The sequence below is a fragment of the Colletotrichum costaricense genome (genome assembly GCF_030867565.1).
Source record: "Colletotrichum costaricense strain IMI 309622 chromosome Unknown Scaffold_9.1, whole genome shotgun sequence".
Lineage (NCBI taxonomy): Eukaryota > Fungi > Ascomycota > Sordariomycetes > Glomerellales > Glomerellaceae > Colletotrichum > Colletotrichum costaricense.
In genome coordinates, this window is record NW_026848238.1 from 911,620 (window position 1) to 927,949 (window position 16,330).

At 53.7% G+C, this 16,330-nt stretch overlaps 8 protein-coding genes across 8 annotated transcripts; 3 read left to right on the forward strand and 5 right to left on the reverse strand.

Annotated features, from left to right (window-relative positions):
- Window positions 1-125: 125 nt before the first annotated feature.
- CCOS01_09144 (uncharacterized protein) lies at window positions 126-965 on the reverse strand (the record flags this gene model as incomplete). The annotated part of the gene is made up of 1 exon (XM_060457304.1): window positions 126-965. The coding sequence occupies one exon, from the start codon at window positions 963-965 to the stop codon at window positions 126-128; it is 840 nt and encodes a 279-aa protein (XP_060312004.1).
- Window positions 966-2,548: 1,583 nt separating this feature from the next.
- On the forward strand, window positions 2,549-2,848 carry CCOS01_09145 (uncharacterized protein; the record flags this gene model as incomplete). The annotated part of the gene is made up of 1 exon (XM_060457305.1): window positions 2,549-2,848. The coding sequence occupies one exon, from the start codon at window positions 2,549-2,551 to the stop codon at window positions 2,846-2,848; it is 300 nt and encodes a 99-aa protein (XP_060312005.1).
- Window positions 2,849-3,056: 208 nt separating this feature from the next.
- Window positions 3,057-3,407, forward strand: CCOS01_09146 (uncharacterized protein; the record flags this gene model as incomplete). Its single annotated transcript, XM_060457306.1, has 1 exon — window positions 3,057-3,407. One exon carries the CDS (start codon window positions 3,057-3,059, stop codon window positions 3,405-3,407), a length of 351 nt encoding a protein of 116 aa, XP_060312006.1.
- Window positions 3,408-5,363: 1,956 nt separating this feature from the next.
- On the forward strand, window positions 5,364-5,756 carry CCOS01_09147 (uncharacterized protein; the record flags this gene model as incomplete). The annotated part of the gene is made up of 1 exon (XM_060457307.1): window positions 5,364-5,756. The coding sequence occupies one exon, from the start codon at window positions 5,364-5,366 to the stop codon at window positions 5,754-5,756; it is 393 nt and encodes a 130-aa protein (XP_060312007.1).
- A 614-nt stretch (window positions 5,757-6,370) lies between these two features.
- CCOS01_09148 (uncharacterized protein) lies at window positions 6,371-8,176 on the reverse strand (the record flags this gene model as incomplete). Its single annotated transcript, XM_060457308.1, has 1 exon — window positions 6,371-8,176. The coding sequence occupies one exon, from the start codon at window positions 8,174-8,176 to the stop codon at window positions 6,371-6,373; it is 1,806 nt and encodes a 601-aa protein (XP_060312008.1).
- Window positions 8,177-9,096: 920 nt separating this feature from the next.
- Window positions 9,097-9,837, reverse strand: CCOS01_09149 (uncharacterized protein; the record flags this gene model as incomplete). Its single annotated transcript, XM_060457309.1, has 1 exon — window positions 9,097-9,837. The coding sequence occupies one exon, from the start codon at window positions 9,835-9,837 to the stop codon at window positions 9,097-9,099; it is 741 nt and encodes a 246-aa protein (XP_060312009.1).
- Window positions 9,838-10,298: 461 nt separating this feature from the next.
- Window positions 10,299-11,356, reverse strand: CCOS01_09150 (thiazole biosynthetic enzyme; the record flags this gene model as incomplete). The annotated part of the gene is made up of 2 exons (XM_060457310.1): window positions 10,299-10,393; window positions 10,471-11,356. 2 exons carry the CDS (start codon window positions 11,354-11,356, stop codon window positions 10,299-10,301), a joined length of 981 nt encoding a protein of 326 aa, XP_060312010.1.
- Window positions 11,357-13,339: 1,983 nt separating this feature from the next.
- Window positions 13,340-14,977, reverse strand: CCOS01_09151 (uncharacterized protein; the record flags this gene model as incomplete). Its single annotated transcript, XM_060457311.1, has 2 exons — window positions 13,340-14,668; window positions 14,903-14,977. 2 exons carry the CDS (start codon window positions 14,975-14,977, stop codon window positions 13,340-13,342), a joined length of 1,404 nt encoding a protein of 467 aa, XP_060312011.1.
- Window positions 14,978-16,330: the final 1,353 nt, after the last annotated feature.

Here is a 16,330-nt window from a genome sequence, read left to right on the forward strand (position 1 = left end):
CTTCGTCATCGTGGCGAGGTTTTTTTGCGTGGGTTGTGTGAGATGACCCCCTTTCCCCGACGAAAAACTCACCCCAGGCAAGGGAAGAAGACTGGACCAGGCGGAAAGAAAAGGATGAACCTTTCTTACGCGGTGAACTTGTCGCCGAGAGTGACGTCCAGGTGGCCCTTGTAGTAGCCCTTGCAGCCGACACCATCCTCAGCCTCCATACCGGGCATGTAGGCACCCTCGTTGGTGCCGTCAGACTTGACCCAGGAGCAGGTCTTGCCGTTGGCGGCGACCTTCATGCCGAAGTAAGCCATGCTCTGGGAGCCGGCGACGAGGACGGAGGCGTCGGCACCGGAGTTGCCGCCGTTGGGGGTGGAGCCCCAGTCGAACTCGAGCCAGGTGCCAGCGAACTGGCCGATGGGGGTCTTGGGGACCGTGGAGCCGGAGCCGCAGGCGCATGAGCCCTGGGAGTCGGCGTCGAAGGCGACGTTCTTGGACTGACCCTCCTTGACGGTGAAAGTAATCGCGGCGAACCAGCAGCCGTCGATCAGGCCCTTAGGGCCGATCTTGTTGAAGCACGAGCAAGAGTAGTCGGCATCGCTCGCGGTGAAGGTAGTGGTGTAGTTGTAGAGGGAGACGCTGGCGTCGTTGACGATCTGCATGTTGCAGCCCCAGTTGTCCGCGCTGCCGGTGTTGCCAGAGTAGGCGATCTCGGCGATGGTGGCGCGCTTGCTGTTGGAGCCGCTGCAGAAGGGGGTGTAGACACCGCCGGTGGAAGCGGCAGAGGTAGCGGCGGGGGCGGCAGAGGTGGAAGAGGGAGTCGTGGAGGGGAGGATGTTCTTGATGAAGGTCAGGTCGCGCTCCTCGACGGCGTCAGCGCTGCGGCGCTCGTGGAACTTCTGGTGGTTGTGGGCAGAAGGGTGGGCAGACACGCCGGCGAAGGCGGCCGCGAGGACGACGGCAGAGGTGAAGTGCATCTTGAACTATCGGGAGATCGTGGAGAGATTCGTAAAACTCGTTGGTGGTTAAGAATGCTAAACGTTGTGTTTTTGTTTGCTAGACCCGTCCGGAAAAGAGTGACAGCGGGTTATCAAGATAACTCGCGGATTTGGACGATGGTTTGAAGAGAGAGTGGTGGTGTCAAAAAACTAGAAACCGGGATGTGCCAGAAAAGGGAGGGAGATGAGAGCCATTTTGAAGGGATGGAAATAATCTCACTCGAAGCGCCCTTCTGCGAGGCGTGTTAGCAAGAGACATTGTCCAACTGGGGGAACTTGGTGTGTTGACAGGGGCGTCGTCACCAAGACATCGCGTTCTGCTCTATCATCCACCATCAACAGCCCATCACAACCCGTCAACAACCCTGCTTAGCCAGGAACAGACACCAAAACGGGTAAAGGTCCAGAAGTGATGACCGAGAGGGCTAGGCGATGTGGAGAGGGGCATCGCTGGTTCCAGGGCCAGACAGGCCGGGCCAGGAACAATCCCTGTTTCTCTCGCTGCTTGCCAGCTTGGCTCTGCCAACTCAGGCACACGCACACACAGACACACACACCTCCCTCTTGACGTGTGGGAGCCAGGAACCAGTAGGGAGACATGGGTAAGTCGGATGGTGGAGGGAAATGGGCCATGGATGGATCATGGTGCACCGCCGGCGCCAGAGCAGGATTGGACGGTGATGTGGGAAAAGGGGGTGGGGAAGGTAATTTCACCGCACGCCAATTCCAAAAGGGCCACGGCCAGCCAAAGCTTGGTCCCAGGTTCGAGTCCAAGCCAATCCCTCCTCAAGGTCGCAGTAACATTCCATTCACAAGCCAACCAGAAGCCAAGCATCACTAGACCGTTACACGGCGGACCTGCCAATGGGTGATTATCGACTGGGAAGATGAGATACTAAAGCTTGGGTTTGTTTGGTTTGATGGATCGTCATCAAAAGTATTTCCATCTCATCTTGGGGTGATGCGGATATTCAGCGCCTAAAAGCCACATCACACACACATTGGGATGAAAACATCCCGTTGCTGTTGGACAACGCATCAGTGTCTTTCTCGAGTCGAGTGAAAGTCCCCTTCTTTTCCGTACGCCCCATGGATCCCACACCAACAAATGCCGGCAGGAAAAGCGCGCCGGCCAGGCACACCCGCACGTTAGGTTTCTGGCTGCGTGAGAGAGGGGAAAAGGCTTGCCGCCATGTCAGGAACAGTCAACTTAGCTCCAGCGCCTGGGCCTGGAACCTGGACCTCGACCTGGAACCGGAACACGAAATCTTGAACTTGGTCGGTGGACCACAAACATGGCACCCACAAAGTGCCACCACACTCCAACTTTGCACGACGGGACACTCAAGAGAAGCACGAGCTATGACGGGAAGATCGACGCTGCCCGTCCACATGTCCACAAGCGACCTGCAGAATCGCACAAAGTTCTGCCTTGCTTACCTGCAGTGTTTTGCTGTCCGCTGGACCGGATTCAGGTTTCTCGAACCTTTCCAGACGTGATAAGAAGTCTAGAGCGGTACCAACTCCAGGTTTCCGTTTCTTGCTTTTCTCAATTTCTCTCCATGACTCCGACCAAAGCAGAGACTTTTCCCTGGTGGAGATCCGGTGGAGGCGTCCGAGTGCATAAAGTTAAATCTCTCACCCAAATGCTCATGAACAGGCGAGTTGACGGCCCCGAACTTCAGAGACAGTCGTCACTGCTTGCCTTCCATGACGTTGCATATCCAAGCCCTATAGTCGCAATACCCCTTCATCGACGTCCTATTCGTCCTTCAACCTGCTGTCAGCATGCAAAGTTCGGCACCCGAAAACCCCTCAGTTGTGTTCTGGTCTTATCTGCAAGCCTCTCGAAAGAGGGTTGACGACTCGATATCTCGGAGCATCGAAATGCAGCATAGACGCATTCAATCGTCAAGATCATCCCATGGAGACAGCCTGATGGAGACAATATCACAGCATTGTGAAGTGAGGGATTGGAGATTGCCTGTACGGATACGGACACATACCATTCAAGAAGAGCAAAATCAGGGTAACAGGCAAGGTGACCGAGCCGCCTGGCTGGGTTTTGCTATGCATTGTGCCAATGGAGCATCATTCCATCTCTCCCTGAGTTCTTCCCCTTCACCTCCCTTCGCTTACCATATTGCTCTTTCAATATTCGCAGGATGTTTCCTCGGCAGTGCAACACAGCTCATTAGAGACTTCGTACTCACGGCGTCCCATCTTTCTTCTCCCATGTTCCGATCCCAGTGCCGCTGCCGCACAACGGCCCGTACGCCGCCGGGGTGGTTGAAAGTGGGAGTGCCAGGAACCGATGGGGTCTGGATCTTCCCAGCTAAACCCAGCGGAAGCCCGTTCAAGCCGCTCAGCGTAACGGATACGGCGACCCGGTCCACCAGGTGGGAACACAATCACCATTGAACCTGGTCGCTATCCGAAATCCCTCCCCCCTTCTCCCTCCCCTCTCGAACTGGTTCCAAGGAAGAGCCTTTTCTGTGCAGTGCGAATCTGCGATTCCTTCTGTTCCGTTTCTCCACTGGGGCAGTGCTGGCAGCAGAGGCCAGTGGGCAAGTGGCAATCCTGAACGCGTCATAGGCCTCGTCAGGACTGAGGGCAGATGGAGCTACCGCCGGTCCAGCGATGGCCTGCAGGCTGGCTGCTTCTGCTACTGCAGGACCAGCTGTTAATCAGGCATTCAGGGCACTAAGAGCGTAGGTATAGACATGTGCGGGAGGGAGCCCGTCAAAACGGTGTTTCTTGGATGGCCTTGGGGGTTCGGAGCTTATCGCTGTTTACCGCGAAAGACAACAAGTTCGGACGAGTCGATCTTTCTCCTGGGAGCTTGGCTTGCGGCTGTGTACACAGTAGAGTCCCGACGGCGCCAGAGAAGGGGGAGCCGCACCCGGACCAAATGCGCGCCCATGTGGCATTACCCGGAGGGACCTAGGTTGTTTGCCTCTAAGAATAGTCTTCCCTTTTCATTGTTTCCCTTTGGTGCTTGGCCCGCGTGGTTGCCCAGGGAGGCAGGTGGAATGTGCCTACAACAATTGTTCCTGAAGATCATTCACCCTTTGGGACAGCTTTGGGCCTGCCGTCGAGGACTCGACTGAGATTCGATCTGACTTGTCAACTGATCAACAAAACAGCATTCACCATTGTCTTCCCCTGGGATAGGGGGCGAGGCGGCGCCCAATGCACTTGACGTGCACACGAATTTGATGTCACCGCTATCAAGCACGGGACAACGCTTTAATGAAGGGCGAATTGGCAGTTGATGCTGCCACGGCACCCATGGGCCCCAAAGCAATGAAGCGCTACTTTCGCGAGAGCAACCGTTTACCTTGACCAGAGAGAGAGTCATGTGCACCGCCGGGCCTATACGTAGTAGACGCGCACAAATACACCCGCCCTCGCGCACCAGCCACCACCGCCACAGCACCACTCTTGCAATCACCAATTTTCCCACCAGAGGAGCTCCTCGCCTCCATAGGGTCTCGCCCTGGAGCCCTGAGCATCACACCACGAGTCTTCAATGACTCAGCAGCCCTGATGGTCTAGCGGTATGATTCTCCCTTAGGGTACATCTTCGGAATCACCTATCTGGGAGAGGTCCCAGGTTCGAATCCTGGTTAGGGCCCAATCTTTTGCATTTTTGCCGTTCTGAGTTGATAGTCTCGTTGTCTAAGGCCACAAGCTGTTCCTGAAGAACCGGCAAGCGTTGCAGACGTGTCTGCGCAGAGAAAACGTGATACAGATGAGGTGGTTAAGTTTTCTCCTTGCTACCCTGAGACTTTAAGTTCCAGTTTGTATGGGCTATGGTGGAGAAATAAGTAGAAGGATAGCTTTCATGTGTGGTTTTGGCAAAATCTAGTATGGGTTTGTAGTTGGTGAAAGGTCTTCTTCCTTGTTTCCGCGATCAACATTTCAGTATCGTGAGAACTTGAATGTCAGAGGATCTTGAGCTGAACGTTGTCTTACACTTGGTGATCATGGAGGGAAGTTAGACAGACTCTAGGCGCAGAAAAGAACGCCGAGATGCATTTATGTCACGAAAAGGAACGTGAGATGCCCCATCAAGGTCAGGCCAGGGATGGAGGCGAGCCAGCACACAAGGTTTGTGGCGAAGGGTTTTCTGTGGTTGACCCAAGATCCAAAGAAAACCAGCCGCGGTTCATACTCGACTTGGATGCAGTCGGTGGTACCTCTCTGGATAGACTTGATGACACAAATGCCAGGACAGCGGTCAGCTTTTGAAATTCTCTTCCTTATACCATTCAAGAGGGCAAATCAAACACCACATTTCAGACACAATCATCTGAAGACGACTCATCGCATCCATCCACAAGAATTGAAGACCTACGACAGCAACCATCAAACATGAAGTTCTCCGCAACAGCCGTCCTCGCCATAGCCCTCTCCATCACCGGCGTGCTGGGGCAACAGACGCAGGTATTAAAGCAAGGTCAACCCACCTGCACGGGCAACTACTTCAAGATGATGAACCTCAACCGCAAGTGGATGATCCACGCCATGGTCCCCGACGTCGACAAGATCCCTGACATCTGCGGCGGTCTCTGGGACAACCTCAAGAAATTCCCGGTATGCGCCCCGAGCCCGGACTCCGGCTGCGAGAACAAGTGGGAGGGCATCATGACCTGGCGCTTCGCGACGGTGGGGATTTGCAACGAGGGTATGGTCGGTGCCGCGTGGTGGGAGGCCACCAGGAACAAGTTTGGCCCACTCAAGTGTACGAGCAAGAAGAGGATGTGAACCTGGAGAAGAGCGTCTTTTTTCCACACGAAACGTAAATTGTCTCCATCTTTTTCGAACACCAATATGGAAGCAGCTCGTAACGGTATTGTCACGGAAATTCGTGTTGAAAAACAGTACGTAGTAGTTGCGATGAAGAGATGTAAACCTGCTAAACATCTAGTGTTTTAGGAACCACATACACACCTCTATTCTTCTCGGCAATCAAATCGACACCTACTTGCATCAATGATAAAGGCGGAGAGGGGGGTTTCGCTCTGAGGAAATGGGGGGGTTAGAGAAAGCAAGATGCCGATCAGCCTTAATCCGGCGCCAGGTTAGAACCATTCTATGGCTTAGGACCACATACAGCATCGTTAGTCTAAATCAGGTTTAAAACAGTTGACCGAAGGATCCAGTAGCGTGAGATTTGAAACGAATGGTCTATTGAATCATGTAGTAATTCTAGCCCAACTATAGAAATCCATGGATTCTCGTGTAACTATCGTCCTTGACACCCGTACGCAGCTCATACTCCACAAACGTCAATAACCGTCCCCAATCACTTACCTACCGAGATGGGGGATCACAGGTGTCAGTATCATCCTCATCAGGGCTTGAAATCCATAACTGATTCAGAGCATGGGTAGGGCACGCAACTTGGAGGTGTCGTCGCATGATGAATCAGCCGCAGCCCTTCTGGCGTTGTATACTTGCCCAAAGATTGAGGCATCCCAAGTCTTGGGAATCTGCTGTCGACTTGTCTCGGAACGAACATGGGGAAGTGGTGATTCATTGCTCTCGCTGGCCGGGTTCAAGTCGTAGTTCTGGGGTCGAACTCTACCAGCTCTACCCCCGTACTTCACCATCATATCGCCTTTTACCTTGAGTGGTGCATTCATGAGAGGTTCGAACCAGTCAGGCGTCGTGAGGGGACCCTCCTCCTCCTCATCTGAGATTGCTGTCTGAAGACTGCTCGGATGAGGCGTCACATCTTCACGGGACCAGGTGGATTCAGTAACATCTGCTGCATCAGTGAATCTCACTTCCTTTGTCTTTGTCAGATCCAGCGGAGCCGGTCGACGGCGGGAAAGTCCCCCATCAACGACAGGCGATCGACCTCGAACAAGAAACGGGGATGAATATTGACGAGGAGTCGGCGTCGGCGCCATAGAGGCAGAAATACTTGCCCGAGACTTCCAGTTCTTCCGCATCCGGTATCCCCTTTCTAAGCCAGCAAGCAAGCTCTCGCCATTCGAAGGCCACGGCTGATGCTGATCTTTCTTATGAGAGAGCGGACAACTCGCGACTCTACACGGGTAGAAGATGCAGCCGAGTCCCGCCTTTTCCATATGCTTCTGCTCCTTCTTGGAGATGTGCTGGTACCGAGCCCGATCAATCATGCGGAGGCCCGCCAGGCTTACGCCCTGCTGATACACTTCCCCAGTCATGATGCGGGCTCTTGTTCCTCCAGGCGTCACGATGATGACGGTGAGGCTCTCGTCCCAGGCACTTGTATCGTTTTCGTTGCGAGAGACGTGAACACTGTGGCCGTGAAAGGTGCTAATAAGCTCAGCCTTGCTGAGATATTCGACAAGATCGTCGGTGAGGTCCTGTATGGCACCCCAGGTCTCGGGTAGCCACCAGGGGTCTTCTTCGGGGTTGTGAGCGGCTCTCGCGCCCCAAGATGATACGACCCGGAGTTGCTTGGCGGACTTGGGGGTATCCGGAAGGTTCTGGGTCTGATCGATCAGCATGTTCAGAGGTGGTGGCTGTTGCTTGCTGTTCATAAGGTCTACCGAATTGGCCCATCGAAGGCATCGGCTGTCGTTCTGATTATCCTCCAGACTGTCTTCATCGCTTGACTCACTAGTACATGAATACACACTTGATGAAGAGTGGAACTCATACTTGGATCTCGCCGGCGGGTCCAGAGTTGAGCGGTGATTCAAGTGCGTCGTGGCAACTGATGCCTCAGACGGCGCCTCAGACTGGGGCCAACCCGACCCAGCTGGGATCGGGAATCTCGAGATTGCGGTCATGGCTAGAAGAGGCAAGCTGTAAGACTTACCCTTGTTATTCCGGGGAAACGGACGTTGCTTCCCGGGAGAAGGCGCACTCGGACGGCTCAAGAACTCTTCAGCAAAGCCGTGGGCCGATTCTCCAAAGTACTTGTGCGGCGACGGATAGAGGAACTCGTAAAAGTCCTTGGCTGCCTGTTCTGCCGACCAGCGGCAGTGTTCGCAGACGAACTGAGCAAGGCGTTGGACTCTCGTCAGCTTTAGGGTGCCGCAGGAGCCTAGGATGGAAGGTGAGATGTTGGCCCAGTTAGTGCCGCTAGGGATGTTGACGGTGTTGGCGCAGAATTGGTTTACGTCTTCGAGTCGGATGAGTTGGAGACACACCTTGCATTGGGAGGTTGGCTGGAGGATAAGACACATGATGATCGGAATTCTTGTGAGGATGAATGAGATGACAATCGCAATGTCGGGCTTTGTCCTTTAGGTTAGATGGTCAGATGATGCCTAGAGATGGTGGTGAAAAAAGTTGTGCTGGAATGCTGGAGGTCAGGAATTGAATGGTGATATTGAGGGTTTCTGCGTTGATGTGATGGACTGGATTGGTAAGCTCTAGACTGAAGACGAAACGAGTTGCATTTATACGCAGAAAATAATGCAGATCTTTGCAGACTCGCTTCATTGTCTCCTTGTCATTCAGCACAAAGAGCCTTTGCAGTGGTAGATAATGTGTAAGTACTACGTTCCTGAGCTGAAAGGGGGAATCAAGTCAAAGAAAGTCAGCCTTTTGTAGAATCAATGGTCTTTACTATCTAATAATAAGACAAAAACACCTTTGATGCATGTGTTGAGTTGATTGGGCGTTGACGTTGCCGGACTTTTCTCCAGATCTTTCGTTTACCACGGGAAAATGAACAGATCGTAAGCTGTTTGGGGCAAATATCGAGATTGATGCATACGACAGCAACCTATGTCGGAACGCGGGACTTTCCAAAAACTTCTAATTGCATAAGTATCTAATTCTAGTCTTGTGGTGTTGAAACGTTTCTCAAATCCGTATGATGTATCGAGACCGAGAAGCGCCCTTGACTTCAATGAATTATTAGGAGGGTACCCCTTCGCGTTGGCGAAAGCTCTCTATAACGGGCTGCCTCAGTTGGTGTGAGCAATTCAGCCAATGTGAATCTATCAACATTCTCTGCATTCTATCGAGGTTCATATCGTCAACCTTCTACTCCAACAGAGGCCATAGTCTCGCGTCGCCCAGCTAAGTGATGCGTCTCTGCAAGAACGTTCCGTCATGTCGCTTCCGTTCGGTAACTCAAGTAATCGAACACACCAAACTATATTGTGTAGGGCCTGAAGTCATTCGGCGTCGTTATCTGTTCTCGTGCAATGTCCACGACGGACTCCCAGTTATCCTCCTCGCTGACCTCATCGAGGCAAAGGTCGATAACTGCCCGCGCCACATTCGAGAAGGGCGTTTTCGGTTTTGGCGGACATTCGAAAGGCGTGCTTCGCCAGCCACGTTCCCCGTACCTTCCGTAGCAATGATTCCACTCGGCGGTGCAGCGAAGCTCCCGATCGACCTCCCGGATCAAGTCCGACCAATTCGTGGCCGCCCTCCAACCCTGTTGATCTTGTGCGTCCTCAATCTCCTGAGGCGTAATTTCCTTCATGTCGTGTTTGACGCATAGTTCTGGCAGGCGTTTGGCGCTACAGTGGAGGTCCTTCATCAGGCCGTGGTCTCTCAAGATCTGCCTGAGCTCCATGATGAGGCCGCCATACAGTGCCTCCTCGCGCGTGAACTGTTCGAATGCCCTTAATCCGTACCGTATCCGGTTACAATAGACGTGTGCTGTCTCCAATACGCCGTCGTATATGGCCCCGACTGCTTTCTCAAGTTGGGCTTCGATCCAGCTTGTGACGGCTGCGATCGCCGGAGGAACCTCTTTTCCGGAGCTTCTGTACTGGTTTCTCGTGTTCTGCCAGGCAGTTATGTCATCACGGAAAGCCATAAAGTCGTTGGCTTGACGCTCAGTCACAAGCGCTCCGATAGTAGTCATGTCCATGTTGGGTGACATGTTGGTATGTGAGGTGTTGTGAGGGAGTGTGGAAGAGATGTCTGTAGTTTGGGCTTTGATAGTTGGCTGCTGGGGTGGGATCTTGTGGGAGGATGCTTGACTCAGTTAGATTTCGCTATGCCTGAGCAACCTTGACTGCCCAAGGTGGGTTGAGGTAAGCCAGCAAGGTGCCTTTTCACCACTACCTGAGAGATCGCATACTTCTGCAGGTCAGAGCCATACACCTGTCAAGGTTCTCCGATCTTCACATCACAGGTATACCTCCAATCATAGTATCAAAAGAGTGACTGTATTCAGGTCATACTTGAATGTTTGTATCTTGTGTACTTGATCTCAAACCATGACAAAGTATCCAATCTCGTGTCACTTCAACCCAAACCTACCTGATCTGGAAAGCAGCGAGCAACCATGTCCCAATCTTCGGATGAAACAAAATGACCGTCCCATCAGACTACCCCAGTCTAGAGCTCGTTCTGCTTCTTGCGGGCATCAATGATGGCAAGAGCCTCCTCGGCAGCCTTGACTCCAGAGAGAGCCATGGCACCGAAAGTCGGACCTGAATAACACCCGAGGACGTTAGCAAAACGTAACACTCATCTCCCCAAACCAAGTATGTGAAAGGAGACGACTCACCCATACGGTTGGCACCATCAACCTCACTCAACTCCATCCCGCCCACAATCAACCCCGGCACAATCTCCCTCGTCCCCTTGACGATCGCGTCCTCGGCACTCTGCATGTCCAGCCCGCGCATGCCACCAAGCTGCTCAATCTGCTTCATGCTCACAAGCCTCTTGACGCAGAACGCGCCAAATGGGCCGTCGTGGCCGGTAGTCGACACCACGAGCGGCGCGTTGATGGTGTTGGGGTCCATACAAGACTGGTCGTCGTGGTGCATCGAGACGAGCGTCCAGTTGGTAACCACACCCGCGACCCGCAGGCTGCCATCCTCGTTCTTGCGAGTAATCAGATCCTCGACCGTGGTGGCATTGAACAGCTTCACGTTGGAGAACTGCAACACCTTGCTCATGACGGTGGACGTGAACAGCGCAGCGTGCTTCACCACGACAAAGTCTCCCTCATCCTCGTACGGAACACCGACCTCGTCCAGGAAGACTTCGGCGGGCTTGCGCATAACCATGGCGGAGAACAGCTGCCCTCCAAGCCACGCGCCACCACCGGGCGCGACGCCGGCCTCGACGATGGCGATCTTGAGGTCCGGGCGGGCTTTGGCGAGGACGTAGGCCGTGGAGAGACCACAGGACCCGGCGCCGACGATGACGACGTCGGATTCGGCGTAGGTGTCGAGGTCGGAGAAGTAGCGGCGCGTCATGGCGCGCGAGACCTGGGACTCGCGGATGGGGGCGAACTTGAAGGTATCCCACTTGCCGAACATGTCTTCCACCTTGGTAGAAGCGTTGGCAGCGGTGGTGGGGACGGGGGTAGAGGGCTTGGACTTATTGGCCATCACGGGGACGGCGTAGTCGCGGACGGGGGAGATTGCAGCGGGAGGAGCCATTTTGTCTTTTGTTGTCGTTGGGGTTCGGAAGAACTTCTCGAGTAGGTGTGTTCTTGGTGTAATCTATTTGTGTTAGGGTGCATGATCCTTTCGCTGGTATTATCCAGATCAAGTTCAAGGCCGTATATTCTCAGCCACACCGTCGGCATCGGTTGCTAACTCATCATGGGGAAGAGTGATGGTAGCGACGTCTGCGCTCGGGTGGGCACCGGCTCATGCATTTGCGCTCAAGAGTTTTCACATACTCGTGAAGATGCTTGTACGGCAAAGTGCCTCCTGTGAGGGTGTCAGTTTGTATGCGTCCGGTTACACGGAAATGGGCCTACTATTTGTGTGTGTATATCGAAGCTGGTCAACGTAACTTGGTTGCAGAAAAGAGAAGAGCGAAGAAGGGAGGAAGACGACCGAGATATGAGCATGTTATATAGACAATTGATAAGAGACTGCATAGCACGAACTTTGGACTATCTCCTGCGGGGTAAAAGACATCATACATGTGCAATCCTGAGCTCTTTTCCCACTTCAGACCTCCGCCCGCTTGCTCGGCCAGCGCTTCTAGGGGCGGGATCGGCCAGTGCTCTCCCAACAGTATTCATGCAGTACATAAACAGTCCAGGTCCTAGACGTACCTCGCGTCTCGCCCCGACGATCACCGCGAGTACAGTTGTTTGGTACACATTTGCCCCCGTACACTCACTTCCACGTCCTATGAGGTGCGAAGTAATCACAGAGGGTGGAGGTGTCTAAACTATGTGTCGTCGAACCCCACCGGCGGAGTCGTTCCCGAAAGCCGATGGCACCCGCCTCCGGGATCGGTTCCTTGCCCCTCCCTCCCATCCCTTCCGTGCCGTTAACTCCCGCAGACCGATCCAGAAACTACCGAGAATTCCAGCTTCGAAGCAATGAGAAGTCGGGCTCAAGCATGTCTCTGGAATCCATACATGTGTAACACTTCTCCACATTCATAACAGTATGAAAAAGAAATCATCAGGCCGAAACTAAGGTTTCCTACCACCCCCCGCCGACGCCGGACGAAACCTCCCGCCTGCATGCCGTCACCCCACACCTCCTAGCGAGCCCAGTCCAACGGCACGATACGGGCGGGGTGGGGCGGGCGCTCCTTTACTTCACGCGGAGTTGCTGTTAGAGGCATTGGCGCGCCCGCGTACCTCAGCACCTTATACCCCCAAGGCAATGGCGGAAAGGTACTCTGTACAAAGCGTATGAAAATTCGCGCACCAAGAAAGCACAGCAATGGTGCGTAGTAACGTGATGAAAGGAACATGTGAAAGGAAAGTTGCTCAAATGGGCCGTCTCTGAGCGGTTGCTGAACTTAACCGCCGATGTAGGATTGGTCCTTATCAGACAGCGAGTCCTTACTTGGGCCAGGCATCTTAGATGGTGTGTCTACCTGCTATTGACATGGAGATGCACGTGCTTGGCAGACATCATGTTACTACCATTATTGAGGGACACCTGTGTACACCAGTGTAGGGTATTGAAGCGATGACATTCAGTTAAACAATAATATTTAGTATGTGATTTGGTTTATCTTGATAGCTAGAGCAGAACAGGCTTGACATGCTTGGTGCTCATGAGTGTGCGATCGCCTCGTCCATCGTGCCTCCAGAATCCTAATCGATCGTCGATGGGACACCGGACCAAAAGTAGACAATTAAAAATCGGTCGGTACGGTCAGATTGGTGCCCCAGCCAGGCCATGATAACACACATCGCGACCTTTCGCAGCTTGAGGGCAGTGTCACTAGGGCCGTATTATATAGGCCAAACACGAGATGTAGTCGTGATCGTGGAATGTTCCCCCGACCTGGTCTCGAAACCAGAGTATGTTTCTTTCCTCCCGCTGGAAAAGCTATTAGGCACCTGTCAGTTCAGGAGCCTGCAGGTCCTTACAGTAGTGCCATCGATGGAAAGTGCGCGAGGTGACCAGTTCCGACGATATACGCGATGACATTTGCCATCATCAGCTCGCCTTTTGCGCCAATGCCGGAATGCTCATATACCCGCTGCTACCACCACCACACCCTTTGTCCTGTCCAACATACTCCTCTCCAGTCGACAGCAAGACAATTCCGCCTCTTCGCCCCCCGACGTCGTCGCTCCTAGCAATGGACGGACTACTCGCCCACCCCACACTGCCCTCGGAATCCTCGCCCGTGGTATCAGACTGACTATCCTCCGACTGCAGCGCATCCCAGAACCGGCGGGCGGGCGTGTCGCCCTGCTTGCTGAGCTCCGCTATCGCGCTGGCGTGCCCGCGATCGTACCAGGGCATGAGGTACCATCGCCGCGGCGCGAGGAACATGACTTCGATCCAGAGGACAAAGATCATGAGCGCCACGGGTTCCTTCAGCCTCAGAAGCGAGAGGTATTGCTCCGACACCAGCGACGGCCAGATGATGAAGTGCTTCCATATCCTCGGCCGTCCGGGGAGAGACATGATCCAGGATTTGAGTGCGCCGAGGGCACCGAGGTATATCTTGATGTCTTCGACTGGTATCCCCGTTGATTCGGGGCCTAGGCATAGAAACTCAACAAACTTGGCTTTCTTCTGTATGGTTGGCCGTAGCAGTATGTCGCTGCTGTCGCGCCATACTTTTACGTCGACTTGTGCTAGCTTGTCCCGTATAGGACTCTTGAAGACGTGCGGCGTGACCGTGTCTGAGAATCTGGCCGCTATCCGCATTACTGTGAGAGCTTTGCAGGGCTCAAACGTGCTGACCTGTCCCATCACCTTCTCGTCGGCAAACGGCCGGTAGTACCCAAAGATACCGTTGCACATGGAAAACACAAAGGTAGCCAGCCAGTTCTCCTCCGTGACCTGAGGAACAGCTAGCCGGAAATAGTTGCTCGCTTGTATGGCGTGTTGGCAAGCCATCGAATAGTATCGCTTCGCGTTTGGCGGTTCGAGGTAGCATAAGTGTAGGGCCGCGATAGAGAGCATGCTCTGGTGGATGAACACGTTGCGTGACGCCAGCTGCGGCACCCATCTCGACCACACGTCGCACTTCCGAGGATCGGTCTGTAATGAAAAGGTGAACCAGGCCTCGTTCAGGAAGTGGTGTTTGAGCTCGGCCTCGTCGGCGCGAAGTTTCTCGGCAGGTAATGAAGCGCTGAGGGCATCTCGTGAAGACGCGTGCGCCGCAACCGTGGCGGCACGGCGGACCATACTCAAGGTATCGCTAGCCTTTTCTCCATTTTCGCGATTGAGGGCGTCTGCGAGTAGCCCGAGATAGCTGCAGTGTTCTTGGCGACGGCGACAGTTGGCGCATACGGGACCAACGCAGTCGCACTAGAACCCCATGTCAAGTTAGCAAAAGAACAAGCTCCCTGAGATAGTACAGTGTAGTATTGGGAGACTCAGACGGCGATCATGTCTTGCTCGGCTAACCAACATCGTGACTGGCTGAAGGAAGAACCCAATAAACCGGGACTCCTACATGCACGTCACCAGTCTGTCCCGATATTGGCGGCCCACGCCTTGCTCATGCCTACCCGCCTCTTTGCAAATAGGATCATTCCGTACCTTGACACGACGCTTTTTGCACTGTCGGCACCCGTTCTTCGTCTTTCCGTGATACTGCCTTGAGCCCTTCGGCATTCTATCGGTACACAAGCTCGTTTGCAGACGTTCTGCCCTTTGCAACTCTTCAGATTCGGATCGGACGCTTGTTAAATTTTGTCCCGGTGAATAGGCGGGCGGAGGAGGTGGCGCGGGAGATCAACCGTCGACGGGCTGACTACTTGTTTTTAAAACAATCCGTTTAGTTCAATATGCGAAACGTCAGAACTTGGGGAGATGCTTGACCTTGTCAGGGATGCATGGCTGTCCTGACGCAAACTCAACTTCAACACCGCACGTCCCCCGCTGTGACAACGGGGTGACAGAAACCCGAGTAGTGATGTGTGAGGGGCTGGAGCTCACCGAACGGCGGGCAGTGTAAGCATCAAAAAGCTGTTGTCATGCAGGGATCAGATACCGACATACGGCTTGCCGCACTGAATTGGCAATCCGTTCGCCCCAGGTGGAAAAAGACAGCTGCCAGTGCGAGGTTTCTTGATCTTCACGATGGTGCGTAGCTGGCTCGGTGTGGTGCCTCTTTGCTCAACACACCCGCAATCGTTTTCTGTCTCCACGTGCCGTAGCATCTCGACAATCTCGGATGGGTGGCCGGTCAATTCCTGGCCCACGTCTCAAAGTACCAGGGGTCTTAAGCAACCAGGTTGCAGCGAAGAAGACTTCGAAAGGCGAAGCTACACTTCGATCGAGGGTCCATGGGGATGTCCCTTAGAAGATAATCTCATGTTGTGGCGGGGGAGACATCCGCCTTTGCCCAGAGACGAACATTCCTCGAATCGATGTTGGCCTTTGTGAGTCCCGGAGTTTAATCAACGACTTCTTCTTGGGGATCAATCGTCATAGACGTGGTTGACAGTGCCATCTAGGTTTGAAACAAATCCAAAGACGTTTCGCACTATAGTCATAAGCTAAGATGGTATGCATTGACGTGAAGTTGTAGCACTTGGATACCCCGTTGGCTTTGCAACGCTGATGCCGCGGTCGTACATTGGCTGGCTGGTGCGTAGAAGGCAAAGCTGCAGGTGTAGCCCTGAACTCTCGTGCGTTGCGTTTGGATGCAAAAGCCCGCTGCTATAGTAGCCAGACTGACGGGCTAGGAAAGGAATCCCGGCCGTTTGCCTGGGATATACCTTACGAAGTACACACGCTGTAGCTGGGATGGCCATAAGGCGTTGGTGTTGCGTGATCTCGAAAAAGAGAGTTCTCAATGACAAATGTGCCCTCTTCAAAGCCTCCTATGGAACTTAGCTGGCTCACCATTGGCGTAAAGCATGGGCAAAAGTTGCCAAGGGTTCGGATGGCGTTTGGGACAGCTCGATCTGGATGTCATATGCTGTCAGTGATCTCAAACTGCTTTGAAATGAGCAGGTCGGA